The sequence below is a fragment of the Epinephelus moara genome, chromosome 24 (genome assembly GCF_006386435.1).
Source record: "Epinephelus moara isolate mb chromosome 24, YSFRI_EMoa_1.0, whole genome shotgun sequence".
NCBI classification, from domain to species: domain Eukaryota; kingdom Metazoa; phylum Chordata; class Actinopteri; order Perciformes; family Serranidae; genus Epinephelus; species Epinephelus moara.
Genome location: NC_065529.1, coordinates 27493983 through 27519349, shown reverse-complemented (window position 1 = coordinate 27519349; position 25367 = coordinate 27493983). Strand labels below are relative to the sequence as shown.

General features: G+C 40.3%; 2 protein-coding genes across 3 annotated transcripts; both read left to right on the top strand.

Annotated features, from left to right (window-relative positions):
* Positions 1-1070: 1070 nt before the first annotated feature.
* On the top strand, positions 1071-16869 carry LOC126386130 (solute carrier family 2, facilitated glucose transporter member 11-like). The gene is made up of 12 exons (XM_050038275.1): positions 1071-1155; positions 2493-2591; positions 4505-4665; positions 6206-6330; positions 6416-6545; positions 6642-6790; positions 8637-8824; positions 9426-9536; positions 11765-11866; positions 12553-12628; positions 13493-13620; positions 14607-16869. Exons 1-12 carry the CDS (start codon positions 1129-1131, stop codon positions 14814-14816), a joined length of 1506 nt encoding a protein of 501 aa, XP_049894232.1. The 5' UTR covers positions 1071-1128; the 3' UTR covers positions 14817-16869.
* Positions 16870-17539: 670 nt separating this feature from the next.
* Positions 17540-25040, top strand: LOC126386222 (solute carrier family 2, facilitated glucose transporter member 11-like). 2 transcript variants are annotated; one of them, XM_050038422.1, is made up of 12 exons: positions 17540-17729; positions 18185-18283; positions 19116-19276; positions 20742-20866; positions 20957-21086; positions 21352-21500; positions 23030-23217; positions 23321-23431; positions 23707-23808; positions 24151-24226; positions 24308-24435; positions 24536-25040. In XM_050038422.1, the coding sequence occupies exons 1-12, from the start codon at positions 17709-17711 to the stop codon at positions 24728-24730; spliced, it is 1485 nt and encodes a 494-aa protein (XP_049894379.1). In that variant the 5' UTR covers positions 17540-17708; the 3' UTR covers positions 24731-25040. The 2 variants fall into 2 exon arrangements, with proteins under 2 accessions (XP_049894379.1, XP_049894380.1); XM_050038423.1 differs by lacking the exons at positions 17540-17729; positions 18185-18283 and having other exon boundaries at positions 19145-19276; positions 20441-20866.
* The last annotated feature ends 327 nt before the right edge of the window (positions 25041-25367 follow it).

The following is a 25367-nucleotide window of genomic DNA, read 5'->3' as shown; positions in this document are numbered from 1 at the left end:
ATGGAAAGATCAGTCCAGTGATGACGATGTTGAGCCACATCATGGAGCCAGCGGTCATGTAGGCTGCTGACTGAGCAGTCTGAAGATCTATGCAGGCAGGACACCAGTTGCTCCAGCTGGGAAAAAACAAATATACTGATGATCACAAACTTAGAAATATCAAGGGGAGATACTTCAGGTGAACACATTTTTCATGCTCTGGTCAGTTTTGAGATTTTGGGCTATTTTGCTTCCATAACATGACTTTTTTCAGACAAGTAGACAGAAAACATTCATAATACACAGTAAAGGTTTTATTTCAGATTTCTGTTCTGGAGATGTACGCAAAAAGTTTAATTATATAATGCTCAATGTGCAAATTCAACGTGTACCCTAATATGTAAAATAAATGTCTTAATGTAAATAATCAGCTGGGGAAGTTTCATGGTGATATCTGTCAGTTGAAATGTTTACCCTATTCACATGTTGTGTCTTATGTTTGCTCTATGGAATTTCATGATGCATAACTTTAAAGGCCATTTTTTCTAATTAAAAAAAAAAAAATCGTTCATGATGGAAAATAATGGTAATCAACTTGACAAGTTTATGTTGATGTTGGTCTTTTTTCCCACCCATATCACCTGTAGTGTCTCCCCCTTAAGGATGAAAAACATATTGTCTAAACTGCACGTGTAGTGTGCAGCTGATTTATATCTCACATGTTGACAGTTATCTTTTCCTGCATCTGTTTATATTAAGTAAAGCCCCACGTGTCTGCATCTCCTTTCACTTGAACGTGTGGTGGGTAGAAAACCTCACTCACCCTACTGCGCATGCGTCTTTCTTCATAATCTACTCAACTAAAACTCAGTGACAGTAATTAATAATAATAATTTCCCTCCACACATCAGTTTCGGTGTCTGAAAAGTGCTGGTCGGACACCAGCTCAGTGTTTGGCCACATGAGCGTCCACCTCCTGTTTGCACAACTGCAGCCAATCACAAGAGGCCGCCACACGCACGCTCTGAGTATGAGCGCGTGCTCGAGGAGGTGGTGTGAAGGATCGTTATTGAGGAGGTGGGGCGGGCTGAGCTCACTTCATCAGGTCACCTCTGTCTGCAGCCTCTTCACTACCTCCTTCGGTTAATCATGTCCTCTCCTGCCGCTACACCGAAGGTAAATTAGCACTTTTAGGTTTCAGTAATGGATCTGTCAGAGTTTAATCCCCTCTGAGTTTGATCTGAGGAGTCGGTATAGTGTTATGCAATACTTCAAGAAAAGCTGAGTTACTTAGTGAGTGTAGTTTATGTGAGGTGCAGCGCTATCTGAGAACGATTATATTTTAATGTGACTTTATTTTACACATGACCTTGCATTGGTAGTCTGAGAATAAGTAGCAACAAAACAGCTATCATCGTCAGGTGGAATGTAACTAAGTATTTGTACTCAAGTACTGTGCTTAAATGCAGTTTTGAAGTTCTCCTATGCTACTGTATAATTCTGCTTCACTACAGTTCAAAGGGAAATATTGTACTTAATATTATTATAGGTTAAACTACCAAGCTGTATATAAAATAGAGCTCCAACTAATGATTATTTTCATTGTTGATTATTTTCTCAATTGATCAATTAGCTGTTTGGTCTATAGAATCTGAGATTTATTTATTTATTTTTTTAATGTTGAACAGTGTTTCTAAAAGCCCAGGATGATTGAAATTGAAATTTCTTGTTTTGTCCACAACCCAAAAATAATCAGTTTACCGTAACGAAAACAACAGAAAATATTCACATTTAAGAAGCTTGAATCAGAGAATGTTGACTGTGTTCTTCTTAAACAAATTATTCAGACCAATTAATTATCAAATAGCTGGCCAAATTAATTTAGTTTAGTTTAGTTTAGTCATTTTCTGACTTATAAAACTGAAATACACTGGTAGATAGACAATAAATAAACATAAACAAACAAGTCAATGCTTTTTTTTAGCATTATAAACAAAAAACTAGCTGACAGCAAATCAATTTATCGTTGTAGCTGTACTATAAAGTAATGAAAATTAGCTCCACCTTTACCTGCTCTAACATTAAAGTACACGACTATCAAGTAATGCAACATATATTATTCTGCATAATGAGTAGTTTTACTTTTTATACTTCAAATATATGTTGATGCTAAAACAGTTGTACTTTTACTTGAGCCTGATTTTGAAAACTGGACTTTTACCTTTAATGGAGTATTTTTACACTGTAGTATCTGAGTATTTGCTCCACCACTAATGACCCTGCAGAAAACGTGAATGAATGTGCAGACTAAACTCAGAGAAGAAATATTAGGCAATCATTGTCATATACTGCAGGTGTAATTCTGATACTGTCTCTCCAGCTGCATGTTGTGCGGTTGTTTAAAACAGATTACAGATTTACAATGAAATTGATCAAAAAGAGGAGATGCTAGCAAACAATAGGCTGCTTGATACGATAAATGTTTATAATCTACTGAACATCTGTATCAACAGAGCAGTGTCCTGACATTGGTGCTAATGGTTGCCTCCGCTTCCATTGGAGGAACTCTACAGTATGGCTACAACCTCGCCATCATGAACGCTCCGACTACTGTAAGTTTTTGACTCTAACTGCCAAATTGTGTGCATGTGTGTGTGTTTAAGCAGCGGCAGGCTTAACAGTGTTTCCAAGCTGTTAAAATATATTAGCAAATATTATTGTCGTCAAATGTTGACTGTCTCCTTTGTTCGGCCTTGTTGTCTGTTTTAGCTTGATGTCTGTTTCTGTGTAAGTACAATGAGAACACCAAAAACTTAAGTCATGTTCCTTGCATGTGTTCACATGAAGCTGATTCTGATAAGGCGCTGCGGGAGGAGTGTTCAAAAAGAGTTAAGTTACGTCTACCAGTGTGAACAAACATGAACACTGTGGTAGGGTGACACTGATGATATTTATGTGTAGTTTGTGTGTGTGTTCCCTGTTGGAGCTTCACACCTTCCCTGGGAACCAGACGAATCTGCGAGCTCATGTTTTATTTGCTCTGGCAGGTGTGTGTGGTTCCCCGCTGCGCTGGACAGATTTCCAGCAGCCTGATCACAACTGTTTAAATGGTATGGTTCGTGTTTTAGACGAAGAACATAGAGCTGGGCTGTAAAGCCAATTTCACACGGTGACTAAACCTTGTCAGTGCACCTTCCGGGTCTGTCATGTGATGCCACTGGGCCCAAAAAGACTTTTCACCACAGACTTACATTGGAAAAGAGATGTCTGTAAATCAGCAGATACTTTTTTAGGTACATCAGTTTCCCAGTACGAACCTTAATTGAATTTCCCCTTGGGGATAAATAAAGTTATTCTTATTCTTATTCTTAAATAGACCTTATTTCAATTATTATCTCCTAAAAGTTGTATATCGGCAAAATCCAAATTTATTATGATCTGTCATTAGTGTGAGCGAGCTCAAGACCGATTGGTTGGAAAGCAGGACACACTAGTGCTCGTGTTCCATGGACCCATGGATGCGGAAGATCCAGACAATTTTATACACAGAAGTCGATCTGTTTTTTTTGTTTTTTTTTGGCTTTAAGCGCCACTGAGCGACTTTCATGCAAATGAACAGGGCCCCTTCTTTAATGCTGTTTCCATAGGCATTTTAAGAAACAACCAAGATGGCTGCAGCTGATGTGGAACTTTCCGTTGAAGGTTGAAGCCAATATCATGTCAGTATTAAGGACGGTATTATTTCCAAGAAAAACAGTCAATGTTATTTTAACCTTTTTCTTGAGACAAACAATACATTTGCCGGTTTTCCGACAGGATTGTGCAAAAGTTTAATATACTAACCATAAATGTAAATTTTTGGAAGGGGGGGAGCTGGAGACAGGTGGCACGGTGGTGCAATGGTTAGCATTGTCGCCTCACAGCAAGAGAGTTCCTGGTTTGAATCCAGGGTGGGGGAGCCCTTCTGTGCAGAGTTTGCATGATCTCCTCGTGTCAGTGTGGGTTTTCCCAGGTACTCCAGCTTCCTCCCACAGTCCAAAGACATGCAGGTTAATTGGTGACTTTAAATTGGCCGTAGGTGTGAATGTGAGCATGAATGGATGTCTGTCTCTATGTGTCAGCCCTGTGATAGTCTAACGGCCCGTCCAGAGTGTCCCCCGCCTCTCACCCAATGTCACGTCCCTCTCAATAGTTAGGACATGTGCATTTGTCATTTGTGCAGACCAGCATCACTATTATTTCACATTTGGGTCACAGTGAAAATAAAAAACAAGAATCAGGATACTTGTGTCTGTGATTAGTCATTCCTATTTTAATACATCTAATTCTACTGTGATGTAAAAACTAATTCTAGTTTGACTTCTTAATGCTGCAAGATTTAAGTCAAGCTTCTCCCCACCAAAATGTAAACAGACAGATGACCTGAGGTAATGAGTGTTAGCGTTTACTGCTGCTCTGTGTATTTGTGTGTGTTTGGTTAACTCAGTGAGACTTTAATGGTTGACCCTCTTGTCTTTTCTGACAGTTCATTCAAAAATTTGTCAATGAAACCTTCCTGGAGCGCTGGGACATCCAGCTGGAGGACTACCAGGTGACTCTAGTCTGGACAATCATTGTCGCCATCTTCTCGTTGGGGGGCTTTGCGGGGGCTCTTATCGCAGGACCTATGACCATACGCTACGGGAGGTAATATAAGACGCAGCATCGTTCAGCTCTATGACAGTTTATGGATGCCACGTGCAGAAAGTGAATGATCAAGCTGTTGATTTAGTACATGCACATGAATGAATGAATAAATGAAGAGATTGTTAATTTACATTCCTCTATCACTCGTGTGCGTGAATATGACCTGGGATTGAGTTATGATCCTCAGAGAAACACATAGGCTAAACATCAATCATGCTTGCACACTCCACCTATCACTGTAATTGACTCTTAAGAATTAGGTTGGTGTTGGTCAGGTCACAGGTCACAATAAATATATATTTAATTTAAAAACTAGAAGTAACACCTTATGGTCGTCTGTGAAAACATGGAGGCATCACACACATCAATTCAATATCTGACCAAATGTCTCCTCCTCTGTTTCGGAGATATGATGTTGAGTAACAGCCAGAAAAGTGTTTTATGCAGAACATTATGATGTCACAGTGAAGTTGACCTTTGACCTCTGGGATATAAAATGTCATCATTTTATTCTATTAGACAGTTGTGTAAAACTTTGTCTAAACTAACATAAGAATTCTAAAGTTCTGGTCAAAAATGTGTTTTGTGAGATCACACTGACCTCGACCTTTGACCTTTGACCACCAAATTCTAATCAATTCACCACTGGGTCCAAATGGAGTCCCTCAAGGCCTTCTTGAGATATCGCGTATACAAGAATGAGACTAATGCAAGATCACAGTGACCTTTGACCTTCAAAATCAACTCAGTCAATCATTAATTCCGAGTGAAGGTTTGTGTCAAATTTGAAGAAATTCCGGTTGTTATTCAGGTTGTTCTGGAGATATCGCGTACACAATAATGCACCGGACGGGGTCACAGTGACCTTGACATTTGACCACCAGAATCGAATCACTTCATCTTTGAGTCAGGTAGACATTTGTGCCAAATATGAAGGAATTCCCTCAAGGCGTTCTTGAGATATCGCATTCACAAGAATGGGGTGGACAGACGTAAATATTTACGTACAGACAACCCAAAAACATAATGCCTGCTGCTGGCTTTTGCCAATGTAGAGGCATGAAAAAAGCTAAATGATTTCCTGGGCACTGTAGTTTTTAGCAAATGTTATTCAAACAGGTGTAAATAATGCATTTACTGGGCACTATTTACAGAGGCGGATGGATACTCATTTATTCTGTAGTGGTTTTTACGGCAGCAGGACAGTGTATGCGGGATTGACTTAAAATAAACTACAGTGCCTGTGTTTACTGTAATAAAGGAGCATGTTACTCAGTGTAACACTGTGTGCAGCTAATGTTTTTAATGGGCTCCTCTATGACACAGAGGAATAAGATGTATCAGGCTTTAACTCCACAGATAAAACTAGTAGGATTGATTCATTGCTGTTTTGGGGTTATGTTTGTGATTTTTATACAATTACTCTACCAACATGGTATCTCTGCAATATAGCCAATGGAAGAATGAATGAGTGACTAAAACTCTTGTTGACCATAAGTTGTTTGCAGTCTGTTAATGTTGTCCTCTTTTCCTTCTCAAGGAAGAAATGCCTGTTGCTGAACAACATCTTCCTGATGTCTGGAGCACTCTTAGCTGTGACAAGCAGAGCCGCCAAGTCTTTTGAGATGATCATTATCTCACGTGTCCTGGTTGGAATAAATGCCGGTATGTCATTTGTGTCACCAAGTGATCATGTTTGTGTTCAAATACCTGTTAAAAAACTTGATGAAGGCTGCTGTGTGTTTTGCAGGGATCAGCATGAATGTGCAGCCCATGTATTTTGGAGAAAGTGCCCCAAAGCACTTAAGAGGGGCTGTGTCACTGTCTTCAGCCGTGTTCACAGCATTTGGTGTCGTGTTGGGGCAGGTGGTCGGACTCAGGTATGGACACAACACAAGTTTTTGTCAAAATAGGATAATCCTTTACTGCAGCGTCCACAGTAACACACAGTAACACTGTGGATTATTTATTCATAGAGAGATTCTGGGCAGTGAGCCATGTTGGCAGTATCTACTTGCCAGTAATGCCATTCCTGGCTTCATCCAGCTCCTGACCCTGCCATGGTTCCCAGAGAGCCCCAGATACCTGCTTATCGACAGAGGAGACAAGGAGGCCTGTATTAACGGTGGGTACTGTGATATGTCAGCCAGTAGTGGAAGGTTAATAAGTATATTTTATACAAATACTGTACTTGATGTACAGATTTAATGTACTTGAGTGTCTCTATTTTATGCTACTTTTTACTTCTACTTAAGTACATTTGGGAGAAATATTTTTTTACTCTACTAGATTTATCTGACAACTGCAACATTTTACATTATATCACCATACTTTATGTATAATATATTACATGACAAATTACAGCGCCTATTTGGGGCCCTTGCTCACCTTTCAAATGTCTATAAGCAGTTTCACAAAAGAGACATTTCCTTTCTAAACTTCTCAGATGATTTATTTACAGTTATTCTTTTACAATTGCAAATGTTTAACAATATTTACCTGTATGTTACTGACTTAACTCAGCAACGGGGGTCATGGTGGTGGAGTGGTTAGCATTGTCGCCTTCCTGGTTCAAACCCAGGGTGGGGGAGCCCCCCTGTACGGAGTTTGCATGTTCTCCCCGTGTCAGTGTGGGTTTTCTCCAGGTACTCCAGCTTCCTCCCACAGTCCAAAGACATGCAGGTTAATTGGTGACTCTAAATTGGCCGTAGGTGTGAACGTGAGTGTGAATGGTTGTCTGTCTCTATGTGTCAGCCCTGTGATAGTCTGGTGACCTGTCCAGGGTGTACCCCGCCTCTGGCTCAGTGTCAGCTCGGACAGGCTCCAGCATAACCATGACCCCCAACAGGATAAGCAGTCACGGAACATGAATGAATGAATGAATGAACACAGAAACACACCTACATCACACAATTAGCCAAATAGCTAATATAACTTTTTTTTTCTCATTTCCTGTCCCTTTAATCATCTCACAACTCTCCAGATTTATCTTGTGATCTTTTTGAGGGGGCTCAACCCACTGGTTTGTAGCTACATAACTAAACTACTTAACTGTGTATAAAGTATTTAAATTAGATCCACCAGCTACAACATTAAAATGTTACGTACACATTATTGCATCACCAGTGACAATTGAATAATGTCACATATAATAACACATAGGTCACGGAGGCCATTTTACTGCACCATTAGCACCATTACTGTTGATACTTTGAGTGCATTTTGCAGCTAATACTTCTGGAGCCAGTTGAACAAAGCACCTTAAGTTTGCTCTCTAAGTATGACACTTAAGGCTTACATGAAATACCTCGCTAACAACAGACTGGAAAGATCTCAATGCACAAAACAGAAGAGCAATCATTCATTATAAAGGGGCTTGAAGAAGGAAGTCACAAACATAAACTGACTTCTGGTGAAATTTAAAGTGTCCATTGGGTTCTCTCTGTCGTGGAGCACTCATATCAGGATGCTTTAATTTTTCCTCATTTATCTCCATAAACTCATCCATGTTGCAGTTAAGATGGAGTCAGAGGTACCTTATGTTTTTGTCCTTACTTTGGTTACTAAGGTTCTTTGTGCAACGGTTTAACAAACTTTAAGCAATTCCTTAAGTATATGACTAAGGTCAAGCGAAAAACTTAAATCCCTAAGTAAACATTTTAAGGAAACCTTAAGGAGAAGACATTTTTTTGTACCTTTTTTTTTTCTTCTTTTTTTTTCAAGGAAACCTTAACTCGGACTTTAAGGAAAATCTTAACTTAAGTTTGAATGCAGAACTTTTTCTTGTGATGTAGAATTTTGTCATTTTTGTATTTGTTCTTTTACTTAAGCTAAGGGTCTGAGTCCGTCACTGCTGTCAACTCAGCACATGAAATCATATCATACATGTTTTATATATATGAGATGAAGCAGAGAATAACAAAACCAGCAAATCTCAGTTCATTTAAGTTGTGTGTTTTTTCCTTGGTCAGCTTTGAGACGGCTGGCAGGCTGTGAAGCCCTGAGCAGTGAGCTCGAAGAGATCCAGCAGGAACAGGCTGAAACCAAAGGCATGAGGCCTCGGCAACCCTGGGAGCTTTTTACTGATCGCTCAGTGCGCTGGCAGCTTATCTCCGTCATGATCATCAGCAGTGCCATGCAGCTCTGTGGCAACGACTCGGTAAGAGGCATGATAGTGCGTTGTGTGTCTCTGAAAGTGTAGTTTGGTGTCTCCACAGAAAATATTGTATAGCCCACGGGGATCAGTGTTACTGACACCGAGCTACAGTAACAGTATCACATGTTCTTTTGGCCTCTGCCATGTCAGAAGGTTGATTAGAAATTTGAGATGATCCATCAGCGGTTTGAGTCGTGTCTGGGTTTCTTTACGTTCCTGCAGGTTGTATTAATAATGCACACTGGTGGTGGAGCTTCGTCCCTCGCTGTAAGGTGCACTGAATAATGTGTGACGACAGCTCACAGCTTTGAATGTGCTTTATGTACTGAAAAGCTTTGTTGTCTCTTTGTCATTTCTATATGAGTTAATAACACATCTAAACTGATATTTTCAGAGCTGCAACAAGTTTCCTTCTCATCAGAAAATGCTGACTAAACTTTCAAGGCTTTCAACCACGTGCTTGGCAGTTTAAGGGAGGGCAGCAGGGTATTAACATAGTTTCTCTTTGTACCAAACACTGGCTAAATCCACTTATTAATAGTTGAAGCTCTCATAATGACACTGGACAGCACTCTAATGTTTTCCCATGCTCTATTTCTTTCAGATTTACTTCTATGCATCATATGTATTCAAAGAGGCCGGAATATCTGCTGATAAAATCCAGTATATCACAATTGGCACTGGCACATGTGAATTCACAGCCTGTATAATGTGTGTAAGTATACATCAGTAAAGCTCATGTTATGTAAGCGGCTAGAGGCAAAGACAGACTGTTGTTTGAATTCCTCAGCTTTAACACAGACTGAAGGACTAAGAACAGCTGCTTGTACTGTGCATACAGCAGGTTGTACATTTTATTTCACAGTGTTCAGAACACTCAGACGTATGATATTCCAGCTCAGTCTCATGAAAATATGTGAAATGACGTAAACTCTCAATAACACATTGTGTAGCGTTGGGCACAGAATGTTTAAATATTACGTGTTGGCAACATAAAAACAATGTTAACGCAAATCCAATGAGGATATTTTGTCATGGTGGACTCATTTTATTCGTGAGTCCACCATGAGGCGAGAAGCGAGAGGGTCCACATAGGGCAGGTAGTTAGATGACTTCACGGACTCTACGTAACTACGCCAACATGTCCTGTGCGTAGGTATTTTAAATGAGCCTGGTTCAGTTCCAATGAGAGGCTAAGTTTGCGTGATAACTTTGGGGCTAACTCACTTGACCTTAATCAGCTGAAAGTAAGCAAGACACAGGAACTTGTTTTGGGTCTTGAGATGCTGAAGCATTTATTCACTGACAAATAGTCTGAACTGTTCATACACACATCACTGCACCGCTGCATGTAAATACATATAACGTCATACTCTCCCTCTCTTCCTCTCTGTCTCTCAGCCGGACACTCGCTACACACACAATCGGCCCCAAAATCTGCATTGTGATTCGGTCCGGTAGGTACCAGATGTGTAGGAAGCCAACCCTAGTGAACATTGTGAAACTGTCGCAGTTTGGTGAAGTTTAGGGAAAGAAAAACACTGGGTTGGGTTTAGAGAAGAAATATAGAAAAATAGGCTACTTGGTTTAATTTTGGAATATATTTGGTTTAAGGTGGCCTGTTAAGTTAGAACAGCTACTCTCATTGTTGTGACAATCTCAGCCGCTCCTAAACAGATAACAGAGAAATGTCTGGCTGCCGAGTCTCTTCTGAGACACTTACTGATCCCAACCTTTACTTTATTTTGCTGTTATTAGCACTGTAACCGTTATTTTGTGTTAAATTATTGTAGATGGTTACGTCTTTGTTCATTATCTAAATGTGTTATGGGAATTTGTTTGTAGTGTTGTGTATTTATTTATATTTATATATTAAAGTATACTTTAAACTGTTAAGAGTTTATTTATTGTTAAATTTCAAGTTCAAATTTGCCTTTGCAAGAAAAAAAAGTCATTTTTTAATGTTGCTGATCGTCATTTTGTGTATTTTGTAAAAATACAAGTATACAGTATAAAGATGCTTCAGGTGCTGGTAACATTCTAAAAGTATCATTTAGCACCAGATTAAAAAACCAAACCCAAACGATACCCAACCCTGACATTTAAAACATTTATAAAGTGTTTGAAAATGCGGCTGTTCATAATAGACTTTGCATTGGAGTGTTTTTCATGCGGCAGCACGTTTTTTCATGCCCAATACCACATAATTCGTTGTTATGGGGTCGTGTCCATTTCACGTATTTCCGTGAGAATATGTTGGATGTTACGCTAACGCGATACAAACACTTTACAATAAGATATAGACATTTCTGAGTAGCTACCAAGAAATGAGAGAAGAAAGGATCTGGAGCACACTGATGTTTAGAGAATAGAAACATGTACTTCCTGGTTGTCTTTGAGTAGACTTTATTTTGTCTCTGGAGAGTGTTATGTCATGTTAAAGATATAGTTTTCCATTCTGGGAAATGCACTTTCTTGTTAGGAGTCAGTAGAGATGATTGACATCACTCTCTGTAGCCTGTGTTAGCTTAGCTAAACACAAAGACTGGAAACAGAGGAGAAACAGTTAGCCTGACTCTGTCCAAAAGTGACACTGTCCACCTACTAACACCTATAAAACTCACTCACTAACAGGTTATATATTGTTTGTTTAATCTGCACAAGATCTCTGTTGGTTGCCTGGCAACCAGGACTGCAAGTTACTGCACCTGGAAAAAATATCATCTGGTACAAAACCCCCTCAGTTTTTGGTAGGTGGATTTGTTATTGTTACTGTTTCCCCTCTGTTTCCAGTCTGTATGCTAAGCTAACTAGCTGCTGGCACTGGCTACATGTTAACTGCACAGATTTGAGACTGGAGTTGATCTTCTCTCTCATCTTCTCTCTCTGTGCATGAAAGCAAATAGAATATTATATATTCACAGCATATTTTGATGTTTTCAGAACCTGCTGATAGAGCGCAAAGGTCGGAGGTTCATGCTGATGGGAGGATACATCCTCATGACCATCTGGGCCGTTGTCTTCACAATTGCTCTGTCCTTTGAGGTATTATAAATCAAAGTATCCTCATGCAACAGTTCATATGATATCTTATGAAAAGTCATACACACGGTTCGAGAGGTTTCAAGTTCCAAGTTTCCAGTTTCAAGTTTTGGAAAAGAATCATGGCTGTGCGTCACGTAATTTAAAATAACTCAAATTTAACTTTTGGCTTCACAAGGAACATGAACCGCAGCCTCCTGGGTCAAACTCCTGTATTTGTTTGACCTGTCCACCACACTGAATTTCCTCGCTACACTGATTTTGATCACTCTTTATCATGGATGAGAACTGGATACTGCGCTGGAGGCAGGTCCCCATTCCTATGAAGCCCAAAAATGTTGACTTCCTGGGTGTAAAACTAAAGTAAAGCTTCAAAGTCCTCCTTTGCTCTCCTTATTTGACGAAGGACAGCCCGCAGCACATAGGTCACATGATCACCGCCTCATTATAGGAATTACATTTACATAGGTATAAGTACGAACAGTGAATGAGAACAGCCTGTATAAATCATTTAATTGATCCACTTAATTACCAACATATTTAACTTTAACAGTGATAAGTCATGCATGTATCTTCAGTTTTCAAGATAACAGTGACGGTCAATTCTATATCTGTGATTTTTGTGTGATCTGCTTTCTTTTCTTTTTGCTCAGTGTGTATATTGTACTCTCTTCTCCACATGCAAACAGCAACATGTATCGTGGATGCCGTACCTGAGCATGGCCTGCATCTTCACCTACATTCTCAGCTTTGGCATGGGACCAGGTCAGTTTCTGTATACTTTCTATATTAGGATTTTTAAAATGAAAATTTTGTCTCATGACACATTATTGAAATGGACATAAACACAGCCTTCAAGATGGACCAGTTACAGTTGAGAAACAGTAGCCTAACAACAAGACAAGCTGGCTTTCCAGCCGTGTCATTGTCCCTAAATCAATCAAGATTTTCACAAACAAATGATAAGCCATGTGTACTGTCGGCCGCAGCCTGAAATAAGGTGTTGAAAATCGACTGTGATGCAATCGGTGATGTGATACAAAGACAGCTATCACTAAGTTCAGGGGCCAGTGTACTTCTTACAGCTTGTGTGTTACAGTTACTATCCTGTGGTGTTCAGAGGATAAGGCACTGAAAGACTACACCTGAGACTGCTGATTAACTAAAACAGCCTACTTTAGATTCATTTCCTGTCTGTATCACGTGGGATTTGCCACTGCCCCGCCCCTTTAGGAGGCTAGCGGCCGCCCTGACTCCATTCATTCCAAGGGTACAGATACAGGCTCATACCAGCTAGTACATTGATTTAAATTGGTCAACACACAATTTCACCTGAACTACTAGGTAGGTGTCATATAATAAGGAAACTGGAAAAGTTATAAAAGTTTTATATTTTTCTTGTCATTTATCAGGTTTTAATGGACACCCTGCAGCCAATCAGAATCAAGTATTCACCAAAAAGCTTTAATGTTAATCAATCTTTCATGAATGTGTCATAAAGCAATAGATTACTTATTATGTGTTACCAAATCCCAAAAACCCAGTATGGGTCAGGCTATTATATTGATATGAGTATTTCTAAGGATGTGATGATTAACTCTGATCAATATGTTTGTTTTGTTTCCCCAGCTGGAGTGACTGGTGTTCTGCCCACAGAGATCTTTAACCAGACTGCTCGGCCAGCAGCCTACATGATCGCTGGCTCCATGATGTGGCTCAACCTTTTCATCACGGGAATGATCTTTCCATTTCTAGTGGTCAGTCTGTCACTATACGTCCATCCATCCATGTCCATGTCCATGTCCATGTCCATGTCCATGTCCATGTCCATGTCCATGTCCTGCAGTAATCATGCGTACATTTAAAACTATCAAAACCAAAGTGTACATACACCTACAACATTTTTTTGTAAGACTAAAGAAAGGCAATATTTACAGTAAAAGATTTAGCGCTCTGGCTGGGGACTTTTGTTAGTTACATACCTTTGACCACCAAATTCTGATCAGTTTATTCTTCAGTCCAAGTGGACGTTTGTATCAGAATGTGAAGAAATTCCCTTTAGGTGTTCTTGAGATATTTTGTTCACGAGAATGAGATGAATTCAAGTTCACGTTGACTTTGACCTTTGACTGCCGAAATCTGATCAGTTTATTGTTGAGTCCAAACGAGAGTTTGTGCCAAATTTTTAAAAAAAATCCCTTAAGGTGTTCTTGAGATATTGCATTCACAAAAATCGGACAGTACAAATGGAAGGAAAACTTAAAAACATTATGCCTCCAGCTACAGCTACAGCTATCGCTGATGCAGAGGCATAAGAAGTTTTGTATTTTGTCCATTGTTATTAAGGTTAGGTTTTTCCAGTTAATTAGTAGACTACTTGTTACCAAGCATGTTAAAGTGCAAAATAGAAGACTTGTTTGAAATGGGAAAAGAAGGAAAAGACACCCTACAGCACCTCCCAGAGTTCAGACTCTGAAACTGAGGAAAAAGGGGCTTTCTATCAGGATGCTTGTGTCTGTGTCTCTGGTCCTATTGATCCTTCTAAGATATGTGAGGTTAAGGCTTTAGTTAATTAATTTCTAATAATATAAATATTTGTAATCCTGCACATGTATACATATACAAGAATACACAGACACAAACAGACATGCTTTAAGTTAAGATTAAAGCACACACATTTCAGTTGTCATTTACATCATGTCTTACATCTGTCTGATAGCTTTCCTTTGCCTTTCTTCTACAGAGCGGGTTGAGTGAGTACTGCTTTGTGCCTTTCGCAGCGATCTGCCTGTTTTCTGCGCTGTACGTCGGCCTGTTTCTGCCCGAGACCAAGGGGAAATCTCTGTCGGCCATCACAAGTGAATTCCACAAGCTCAACTTCAAAGGCCAGGACGAAAAGCAAACTAAAGCTCAGTATCAGCTGGGTGAAGTGTGTCATTCCACGGCCTTGTAGACAGACTTTTTATCCTGAAACGCACACGGTCACATCCGCTGTACGCCTCACTCTGACCTGATCTGCTTGAGCTGGAAGACGGCCTGTACGTGGCACTGTCACTTTAACAGCACTGGAAGAAACTTGGATCTATTTTTACTCCTTTATCTTGAGTTTGTTTTACCTTTTACATCTTCACTTAAGTTTTGCTACGTGATAATCATGAGACAAAACTGATTAAGTCTGCTGTATACTGGCAGTGGATGAGTCAGCTGCTACCTCTGAAAACACATAAAGATGTATCTAGGTATAAAAAACCCACTTCAGCCTAGCAAATGAACAGTAATGCATTTTATTAAGATTTTATAATTTTATCTCTATTTCTTAGAATAAAGTTGTCATCCACGTTACCAGCGTTTTTAACAACATGTCCTTGCTGTATCCTCTCATTTGGGAGGTGAAAGGTCAGAGGAAGCTGCACAGCAGGCCTTCCAATTAAATGACCAACAGAGTACTGAGGTCTTTGCTGTGTGGCAGATGATGGACCAAATCAAAGAGAATGTATTAAAGCTGGGGTAGGCAGAAATCTGGAAAAAGCAAAAAAAAAAAAAAAAAACCCCTTTCCCATCTCTGTCATAAGCCCCTCTCACCAGACGACCAAGGACAGATGCATAGGCTTCACACAGTGACCCAGAGTTATCCATGCACTGATTTATTTAAGCTTAATTCATTGTAGAGCTGCGTTCAGCACATTCGCCGAGCCCTTCCTCACCCTGTTGTTTTTCTCTGCTACTCAGACCACAGAGAGACAAGAATCAGCTAACTAGCCACCCCAACGTCCCTTTGCCTCATTCTCTGCCCCTGTTGACTGCTCCCCCTGGAGGAGAGCTGGGTGATGGACTAGCGCAAATCCCCAGTGCTGTTTGTCAAAGCAGGGTGGCAGGGAGTCGGGGCTGTCTGGTTCCCTGGGACTGGGGGTTATGCTGACTGAAATTGAGTTGCTGCGGCTACTCAATGGGGGTCTGTCTCCAGAGCTGCTGCCTGCTCTCCTCCCGACAAGGTGGTCTGTAGCAGCGGGGAGTGAGGTTGGAGGACACACTGTGATTCAAGGCTCTAGCTAATGTTAACTACATAAATGTTAACTTAAAGCTGCAGCCATGAGCCTCAGGCTGCTTTCAGACCTAGAGTTTGCTTGGTTTCATCCGAATCAGGGACTAATGTTGTTACAGAATTGCATGATTGCCTAGAGTTGGTTTGTGTTCTCACGGCAGCATTTACAAGCAGACCAGATAAAATGCCTTGAGCAAGAAAGCTGCTCTTGATTGGCCAGAATCTCCATGTGGGAAAGATCCAGAAAGTAAACAAAACGTTGAAGAAGAGTACAGTTACAAGATAAATGTGACACTTTCTAATGTCACAGTGGAGGGACAACTACGCAGGTTGATGTTAGCGCTGGTCATCGTGGACTATATTGCTGTCATTGTTCATTGTATTCAAACCATACAGTTTGAAAACGAGGCGCGGCTCCAACTAGAAAACAATGTTTTGATGCATTGGATGTGCTGAATGTGCATATTAAGGCAGTACAGGAGGAGGTGCACATTAATAATCCTCCAGGACTGTAACATGCTCATGTTTAACCCAAACAATATGTCACGTGACTGCAGCTGGTTCGGATCGAGGCCTCTCTCTGAAATGACCTGTGATTGGCCTAAGTCTCCAATCACAGCCTAGATTTTCCAAAGTCTGAAAACAGAGCCAAGAGGAAGAGCAGAAGTCTAGTTTTCTCACAGGCCACTTGAATTATAATATGCTCAAAGTTTATTAAGGGATTTCTGCCCCGTGAAGCCAAAATTAAACTGCCTACCACATCTTTAAGATAAAAACAAAGTCTTAATTTGCACCTTATTAAATATAAACAGTGTGTGTCAGTGTGCACACCAGTCATTAAAAGAAAAGATACCGTGATGATGAGCATTTATGCATTAAATGACTGAATCTGCAGTTGTTACATGAGTGGAATATGTGAAGCTGTTTATGCTGAATAGTAATGTCTTTGTTTGAATGATCTAACTCTGAGCCAATAAAAGTATCTTATATTAACATTGATTTTCATTTGTGATTCTTCAATGTGATCAGCAACAGGTGCCTTTCATACGTAAAACAGAAATAAAATGGTATGCTTTCCTCTCAGACTGCAAATGTAAAGCACTTTAGACAGTTATGCACATTTGACACAACCATGTTCTTGTGGAGAAGTTTTACAGCCACAAACTAAATTCACAATTGCACAGAGATGTTTGATAAATTGTCTCATTACAAATCAGAGCAAACTAGATAAAGAGGAGTCTTCCTGATTTTCCCAGTCACTATGACGACATTGAGCTTATCAAACCTTAAGCAGCCACAGGAAACATCATGCAACTTTTAGTTTGTTTTTTTAATAACCAGATGAGTTGTATTTCCCTCAATGAGTAAACTGATCTCCACATGTAAAACAGTGGAGCGCATCTTTAACGCATACATGTACTGCAATCACACAGGATCACTAATGATGTACAATGTACGAGCTTCACATGAACTTTAATATGCTGCAAATAATCCTCTCATCTCCACACGTGTCACGTGTGGGGTTTTTTTTTTAACGATACCTCCCTCTCTTAATATCTAACCTAGTAGACAGGACACACATGCAGGACTTTCTCTGAACAATCATGGGAATCAACCAGATAGACCAGGCTGGATCTAGCGCAGCGTCTGGTTATCCTCATCAAGCACGTCAAAACATGATGAATCCTGCTCTAACGACACGAATGGGAAACAAAGGTCTAATAATGAGTAACTGTGTCATCTTTTATGTAAGCTGCTCATCTCCTGCTCCTGCAGACAGCATCCAGGGAGCCAGCACAAAAAATGGACAGTGCATCAGGAAAGGTGAGTGAACACTGTTTCATTACAGCGTGTTTGTGGAAGAAAATTCTCTTTACCTGTGATCCACAGTATTTCTCAGTACTTGCAAGGCAGTTTGTATTTAGAGAGCACATTTCAGTACAAGTATGGAAGCAAGAAATGACCGGCACATGCATGCAGTTCTTTACTTAAGTATCAGTTCTGCAAAATAAAAATGCTTCATCACATATTTTGCTGAAGTTAAAGTAGCTAAGATACTAACAAGATTACTCAAAGTGTCAGAAGTAGAAAAACAGGCCCTGTGATTGCGTATTACACTGTGTATCATATTACTAATAAGATTTGACTGTTGTAAGTGTTCAGTCTGGAGCTAATCTCATGAGGCATCATATTTTATAATGTCATGACATGATTTACATGTTCAGTTAAACAAACAATGACGTTACTGTACAATATCTGACTTCCACTTTACATTTCAGCTGCAGTACTGGAGGCTTTATCTGCTGTCGCTGGTGTTGGGAATAGGGGGGTCATTTCAGTATGGGATTCAAGTGTCTGTCATTGCTTCTCCGGCAGTGGTAAGATTTCTGTCAGTAAAATGCAAAGAGTGCATTAAAAGTGAAGGTTTGGTGTGTGAACTGGAGCAAAACCCTCTCACTTTACACGGTTTATTTGCCTTCTTCACTCCTCCCTGTGGCGTGTGCACACAATCAGTGTCAGTGAAGACATCATGTCTTATTTTCTCCCCTTCAGAAGAAGCCACATGCTGTTGCTCTTCCAACAGACCTGAGCAAGAACATTTAACACAGTCAATATTACGCCTTAATATTGTGTCAAATTCCTGTTTTGTTGTAGCCACACAACACCAAAGTTGTGCTTCTTATTAATGTAAATGCAAGATAGAATTTTCTGTCAGTAAACGTTGAGAGCATGCCATCTTTTACAGCAATTCAAAGTTTAATTATAGTGCTGAGATTCTCACTTGAACCATATATATTGTTTCATAGGGTGACATGTGACACTTATTATTATTAGTAGTAGAAGTGGGTAGTATTTTTATTACTTTATGAGTGTGTAATGAAAACCGCGAAACAAGAAAAACATCAGCAATAGCAGAAGCTGGCCAAATATATTTTTATTTTTGTTGCTGTTGTTTGTTGTATGTTTTGCTGTGTGAACTCTAAAATATAGTGTATCAGTAGCATAAAAAGAGAAGAGTCACAAGATCAGGAAACTGGATGAAAAATACTAAATTAATACATGTGTTTTTCACTGTTGCACATTTTCTAATTAAATTAGAGAGTCTAAATCACCATCACTCAGTCACAACTTACTGATTTCACAGCTGACATCAATGAGTGTCTGAAGATAACTTTAATATGTCCCTTGACCTCTCCGACCTTTCTGCAGCACGTTCAGAGTTTTGTGAACGACACCTGGTTGTCGAGGTACGGAGCTCCAGTGGATGATTCCACCAACCAGCTCATCTGGTCCTTCATCGTGGCTGTGCTGAGTCTTGGAGCCTGGGCCGGGGCCATTCACAGCGGCAGCCTTCCTGTCACTTACGGCCGGTGGGACACACACACACAGACACACAGACACACAGACACACACACACATTGTGGTTATACATTCGTAAAAGCCATGTCTTGGGTTAGGTATGGTTGTTAATTGATAGTAAACACTTAACAATTACATGCTGACATGACATGTCTTGTTTTCAAACCACTCACCTTCAGTGAACCTTTCTTGTAATGTGCTGACCAGATCCAAGAGACTACTTCCTGCTACAAAATTTGAAAATACAATTATTTAAAGAATTAAAAGCTAATTTTTACTAGCGGCAAACAGGCTTAAAACCAGTAACACAAATGTACTCACCAGAAAAACTGAATATCCAACTCCTTGGAGGGTCTTTTAGTACAAAACACACAAAAGTTTTAGACACTGAACAAGACTTTTCTTTAGGGTGACCAAAACATTACTATTTAATTAAATTAACTGAAAAGCTACGTCTCTAATCTGTGAATCTGGGGTCACACCCAGGCCCCCAGGAAAGCCTTGTAGCCAAATTTTCCCAGTGACCACTCGCAGTGTTGCAGCAAAAAAATCCCCTGCAGCCCAAAAAGCATTCTCCCCATAGACCACCACTGCAAAAGAGACGCCTGTAAAACTGATGACTGGACACCTTGAACTGCAAACAAGGTTAATTTATGACTCTGCTTATTATGAATTTTTGATCCATGGAGATTTCATATTTGTAAAACTTTCCTCAAGCCGAGAGAGTTTTTTTTTTTAAATATCTGTGACATCATCACAATGTGAAGTCTGTGAGCCAAATGGGAACTCTAGGGGAGAAACACTACTGTGCATATTCAGTGGGCTGCAGGCCGTGGAAGAAAAACAGGAAGCTAGAAAACTTTTTTCGGCATATGCACCAGGCAAGCAGTTCTGTTGGACTGAATGGGCGTCATCTTACGGTCCTGTATCTAGTCTACATCTATAGTAACACCATGGTTATGTTACCTAGCCAACAGTGTCGCTGTGGTAGGAACTTGTCAACAGATGGCACCACCTTTGCCGGTGGCTTAATCTGTCATCCTTGGAGGGTGCCACTTGGAACAAACATGAGAGTCAGTCTTTTCAGAGACTAATTTTTTTTATATATATATACTTTATTAATCCCCCTGAGGGGAAATTCAATTTTTTTCACTCTTTTTGTCATTAACACACAGGTCTGAAAGACACACATGCACAAACAGGACCTTTACATGCACAAGGTGGAGAGATGTCAGAGTGAGGGGGCTGCCTTGGTCAGGCACCCCGAGCGGTTGGGGGGTTCGGTGGTGCCCAGGCGGTGAACTGGCGCCTCTCCAGCTACCAGTCCACGCTCCATATTTGGTCCGGACAGGGACTTGAACAGGCGACCCTCTGGTTCCCAACCCAGGTCCCTATGGACTGAGCTACTGCCGCCCCAAGACTATGTCTGTTCTTTTAATAGAAGTAGATGTTGCATTTTCTTTGTTTCCTTTGCAGGAAAAAAGCTCTCTTGATCAACAACGTTGTGGCAATTGTCGCTGCTCTTCTAATGATCTTCAGCCGCATGGCCAAGTCTTTTGAGATGATCTTGCTGGGAAGATTTCTTTATGGATATAACGTTGGTACGTGCTGATAAAGTGTAGTATGTACCTTTTCTTTTTGTTTTTGTCAGTGTTCTTTTTCGATCCTCTTCAGCTTGTCTTGCTCCACAGGTCTTGGCTTGAGTGTTCACCTCATGTACCTCGGGGAGAGCTCTCCAAAGAAACTCAGAGGTTTCCTGACTCTCACAAGCTCAATCTTTATCGCATTTGGAAAAATAACTGGTCAGATAATTGGCATCAAGTAAGAACTGTGTGTTGGCACTGTCATATTTCTAACAAAAAAACAAAAACAAGACAAGCTAGACAGAAAAAAAGCATTTTACTCTCTTACTTATTAAGGAGGCCAAGCCAAGTTACGAGTTAAGCATTTACAGTTGTTCTTTCCTGACACCATCAAATACATGTTCCAGACAAGAGTAACATGTAAACGTCTTACTAATTAGTCAGGATGAGCATCACATAGTGATGTATAAACCCACCCTAACAGACTCTCTTGTTTTACACAGGGAGATGATGGGTACAGAAGACATGTGGCCATATCTCTTAGCTATCAGTGGTGTTCCTGCCATCCTGCAATTTGTGACGCTGCTTTTCTTCCCCGAGGCGCCTCGACACCTTTACATTGACAAAGGAGACATTGAAGGCAGCAAAAAAGGTGAGTGGACCAATGGTGCTGCCAGGAGGTAGCCAGGGGGTCAAGAACAATCGCCAAACCCTTATGTGCCATGCTGCTGCCACCTGCACATATGACCAATTAGTTTTGCATCCCGACCCACCCACCAACGCAAAATCAGCAGCCCAACCCGAAACCAAAAGTCCTATAATAACCATGCACTGTTCAAATAATTTGGTCAGGCATCATGTTTAAAGTGATCATTTTGGGACATTTCATACATGTGAAACTAAGATATTATATTTTTAAACTAAGGTTAATCAGCGAACACAAGTTAAATGAATACTTTTTGTTTATTCTCGTCATATTGAGCTGCACATCTCTCTTGTTGTGCCTGTTACTAACACACCTAACAGAAGCAGCTGTCAAAGTCAGCAGTCAGAGGATCATTACCTTATATTAGATTATTATCATTCTCATTTAATTTTTATATATTTAGCATCAACACCCATGATCTGACCTGATTGTTTTGTTTTTTGTTGTTGTTGTTTCTTTGCCAGGAGCAAAACCAGAAATAAAATAAAGACAAAATACCATCCCTGAATTCCCTTTTTTTGCATCTCACAAAGACATTTCTGCAAGTTTATACACAACAATCAATTTGTCTTTTGCCTAACCTTACTGTGAAGTGAGCTTTCATCCACTACTGATCACCTCCTCCTAATAAAATTAAAAAAGAAAACCTGCAGATAGTTCACAAGTCTCACTGCCTGATGATAGAAGCTCTCTTTAAAATGAGTGGTGTGTTCATGCTGTAAAAAACGTTACACTAAATAAATAATGGACGTAGCTTACATGACGTCACCCATTGGTTTGTGGACTGCCATTTTGAAACCTCGAGTTTGACCTCATCTTGATTTTTTGGAGCCAGAAGTGACCATATTTGGACGAGAGGGTGGAGCTGTGGAGGAGTGAGGGCTAGATCTTATTTATAGACTGTAGTGACGCCTCAGAGACGGACTTTCACTTAAGCGGCCCTGCCCTAAAATATTTGTAACTGTGGGCCTTGATAAAATGTAAACGTGTAAGTTATAAATAAATTCACACCCGTAAAGTTGTCATGAATGTTGAAGTTAGTTATAGAGACCAAACTGTTTTGGGGTACCAGGCTGTAAACATGTTTATTTCTTCTGTAAAGTTGGGCATTTTCACATGGGGGTCTATGGGGAATGANGGGGGGGGGGGGGGGTCTGTAGGGATTGACTCTGATTTGGAGCCAGCCTCAAGTGGCCTTTTGATGAACTGCAGTTTTTGGCACCTCCACATTGGCTTCACTTTTTTAGCCTCGAAGGTTACTGCTTGATAAAAACAAATGGTGGCCTGGATGAGTGTTGGTTCTAATAATGCCTTGTGCATCTAACTCTTCCCGCAGTTTTTACCATACATCTCATTCGGTTATGGCTGATTTACTCCCTGTTACTTTAAGCTTTACAGTTTTGGAGCCAGGTTATCAAACCACAGGATTAAACCTCCAGTTTGATCCAGGATGTGTATGTCCATGTGTTTAAAAGCCTTGCAGTGGCTGTGGCAGGAGGACGACGTAAAGCAGGAGCTGGACGACATGCAGCAGGAGAGAGACAGCACCCAGGGAGAGAAGGCCAAGACTGTGAGGGACGTGCTCTGCTCCCGCTGTGTTCGATGGCAGCTACTGACCCTTATGATCCCCTGTGCTGGGGTTCAGTTCTGTGGCATCAACGCTGTATGCTCATCTCAGCTTTAACTTTAATAATTTATATGACGTGATCCATTTTTAGCAGCTGCGTTCTGTGTCATGGCCTCTAATACTTCATTCTCTCTCTCAGCTGTATTTTTACGCCTTTGACATCTTCCGTGAATCAGGAGTGCCAGAGGACCAGATGCATTACTTGGCTATTGGTTTTGGAGCAACAGAGCTCATCACCGTGTCACTGTGTGTAAGTATCTCCTCTGTACAGAAGCTCCGAGAGGCAAGTGAGGAAAAAAAATCTGGTGATCCATTTTCTAAGTCGAATCTGAAGTGTTTTCCCTCCTGTGTTTATGACTTAAGAGCAGGTGAAATCAAGGTTTTGTCAGGATAATCTTTCCTATTTTTATTATCTTTACCTACCTGATTGTAAAGACAGTGACTGACGGGAGAGAGACTCCCATGCACTTGGCATCTTCCCTGTCAGGTGAGGAGACTTTATTCAACCTGTGTGTCGTGTGTCAGTCTTTCCTAATAGATCGTGCCGGCAGAAAGAAGCTGATGGGCTATGGCTATCTACTGATGGGTGTCACGATGATAGTACTTACTGTCACGCTGTCCATCAAGGTAAATACAGTTCAACAGTGCACCCTTCTCCCTCCCTGTGTGGTAGAGCAGTGTTTCCCAACCTTTTCTTTAAAGGGACAGTTCACACAAAAGTCAAAAACACATATTTTTGCTCCTCCCTGTAGTTCTATTTATTAATCTAGATTGATTTGTGTCAGCTCAGCCACCTCCATGTCAAGAACAGTGTCCAGACAACTCATATGCTCTGAATTTCACATACAGCCCCTTTTAGTTTGTTCACACTAGTTGAGCTACCTCAGCCCTCGATGACTACAGATGTACGGCATGCTTGGGAATCATTTTTGCAGAGTATACATAATTAATATTTCTCTTTTTGTGCAGAATCTGACCTCATGGATCCCGTATGTGAACATCGGCCTGATATTCTGTATCATCTGCATCTTTGGACTTGGACCTTGTGAGTTTTCTGTTGCTTGTTCACCTCACACGTAAAACACTTCCCCTTTATTTTTATTAAACGTCTTAAATCTTCTCCAAGCTGGAGTGTCCATGGCTCTTCCTGCTGACCTCTTCCTACAAGCCTGGCGTCCTTCTGCTTTTGTGATCAGTGGGTCCATTAACTGGCTCTGCATGTTCCTTGTGGGGATGTTGTTTGGCTACATTGTGGTGAGATATCTGCTGTGTGTCTACCGTACTTTAAATCTCTATCCTTACATTATGTCAACTACTTAATTATTCAGCACTGTGTTTATGTGTATCCCTGCAGGACGGACTCGGGCAGTTCTGCTTCCTGATCTTTGTGGCCTACTCCATTTCCAGTGCGGCGTTTCTGTTATATTTTGTCCCAGAGACCAAAGGAAAGACAATGGTCGAGATTATGGAGGACTTCAACAAACTGAATTACAAGAACAAGGACACTGACACCGACAGGTCTGACGTTGATCTTGGAACTAAATTTTAACATTAAAAAAATATATATATATCGTGTATCACCTGTGACATTTTTTGCAACTGAAACTGTATTTCAAGACACGATCATGCGATTTATTGTTTCATTCAATGTAATCATAAATGAGTGTGTTACCAGTTAGAATGACCATCTACCAGATTATTAGGAACACTGAAACCAGATCATATACACACACAGTGCTGACGGTAAGAATGTGAAGTCTGTAAATATATTAACATGGAAAATGAAACATTTGTAAACTGTATTGGAATACTGTCTCTTGTTTCGTACACTGCTCACAAAAAAATAGTAATGTAACAACATGGGAACCCTCTTTATTTTATTATGTTTAATTTATCATTATTGTTGTCGTTATTGTTGTTTGCATTTTGTGATCTTTAAAATCTTTGACATGTAAGGTCAGACTTAAAGGGCCAGTGTGTAATATTTGGCATGGTTTATTGTCAATCTGAATCTGAATCTGAATATTCTACCCATTAATATGTTTATACAAGTGTATAATTGCTATAAAATAAAATTCGTTTGGTTTTCGTAGCCTTATAGTTATGCTTTTATATATATATATAGCAAGGGCCTTGCTTTAGAGAGGTCGCCATCTTGCGCTGCCATGTATGTACGGCAGACCGAG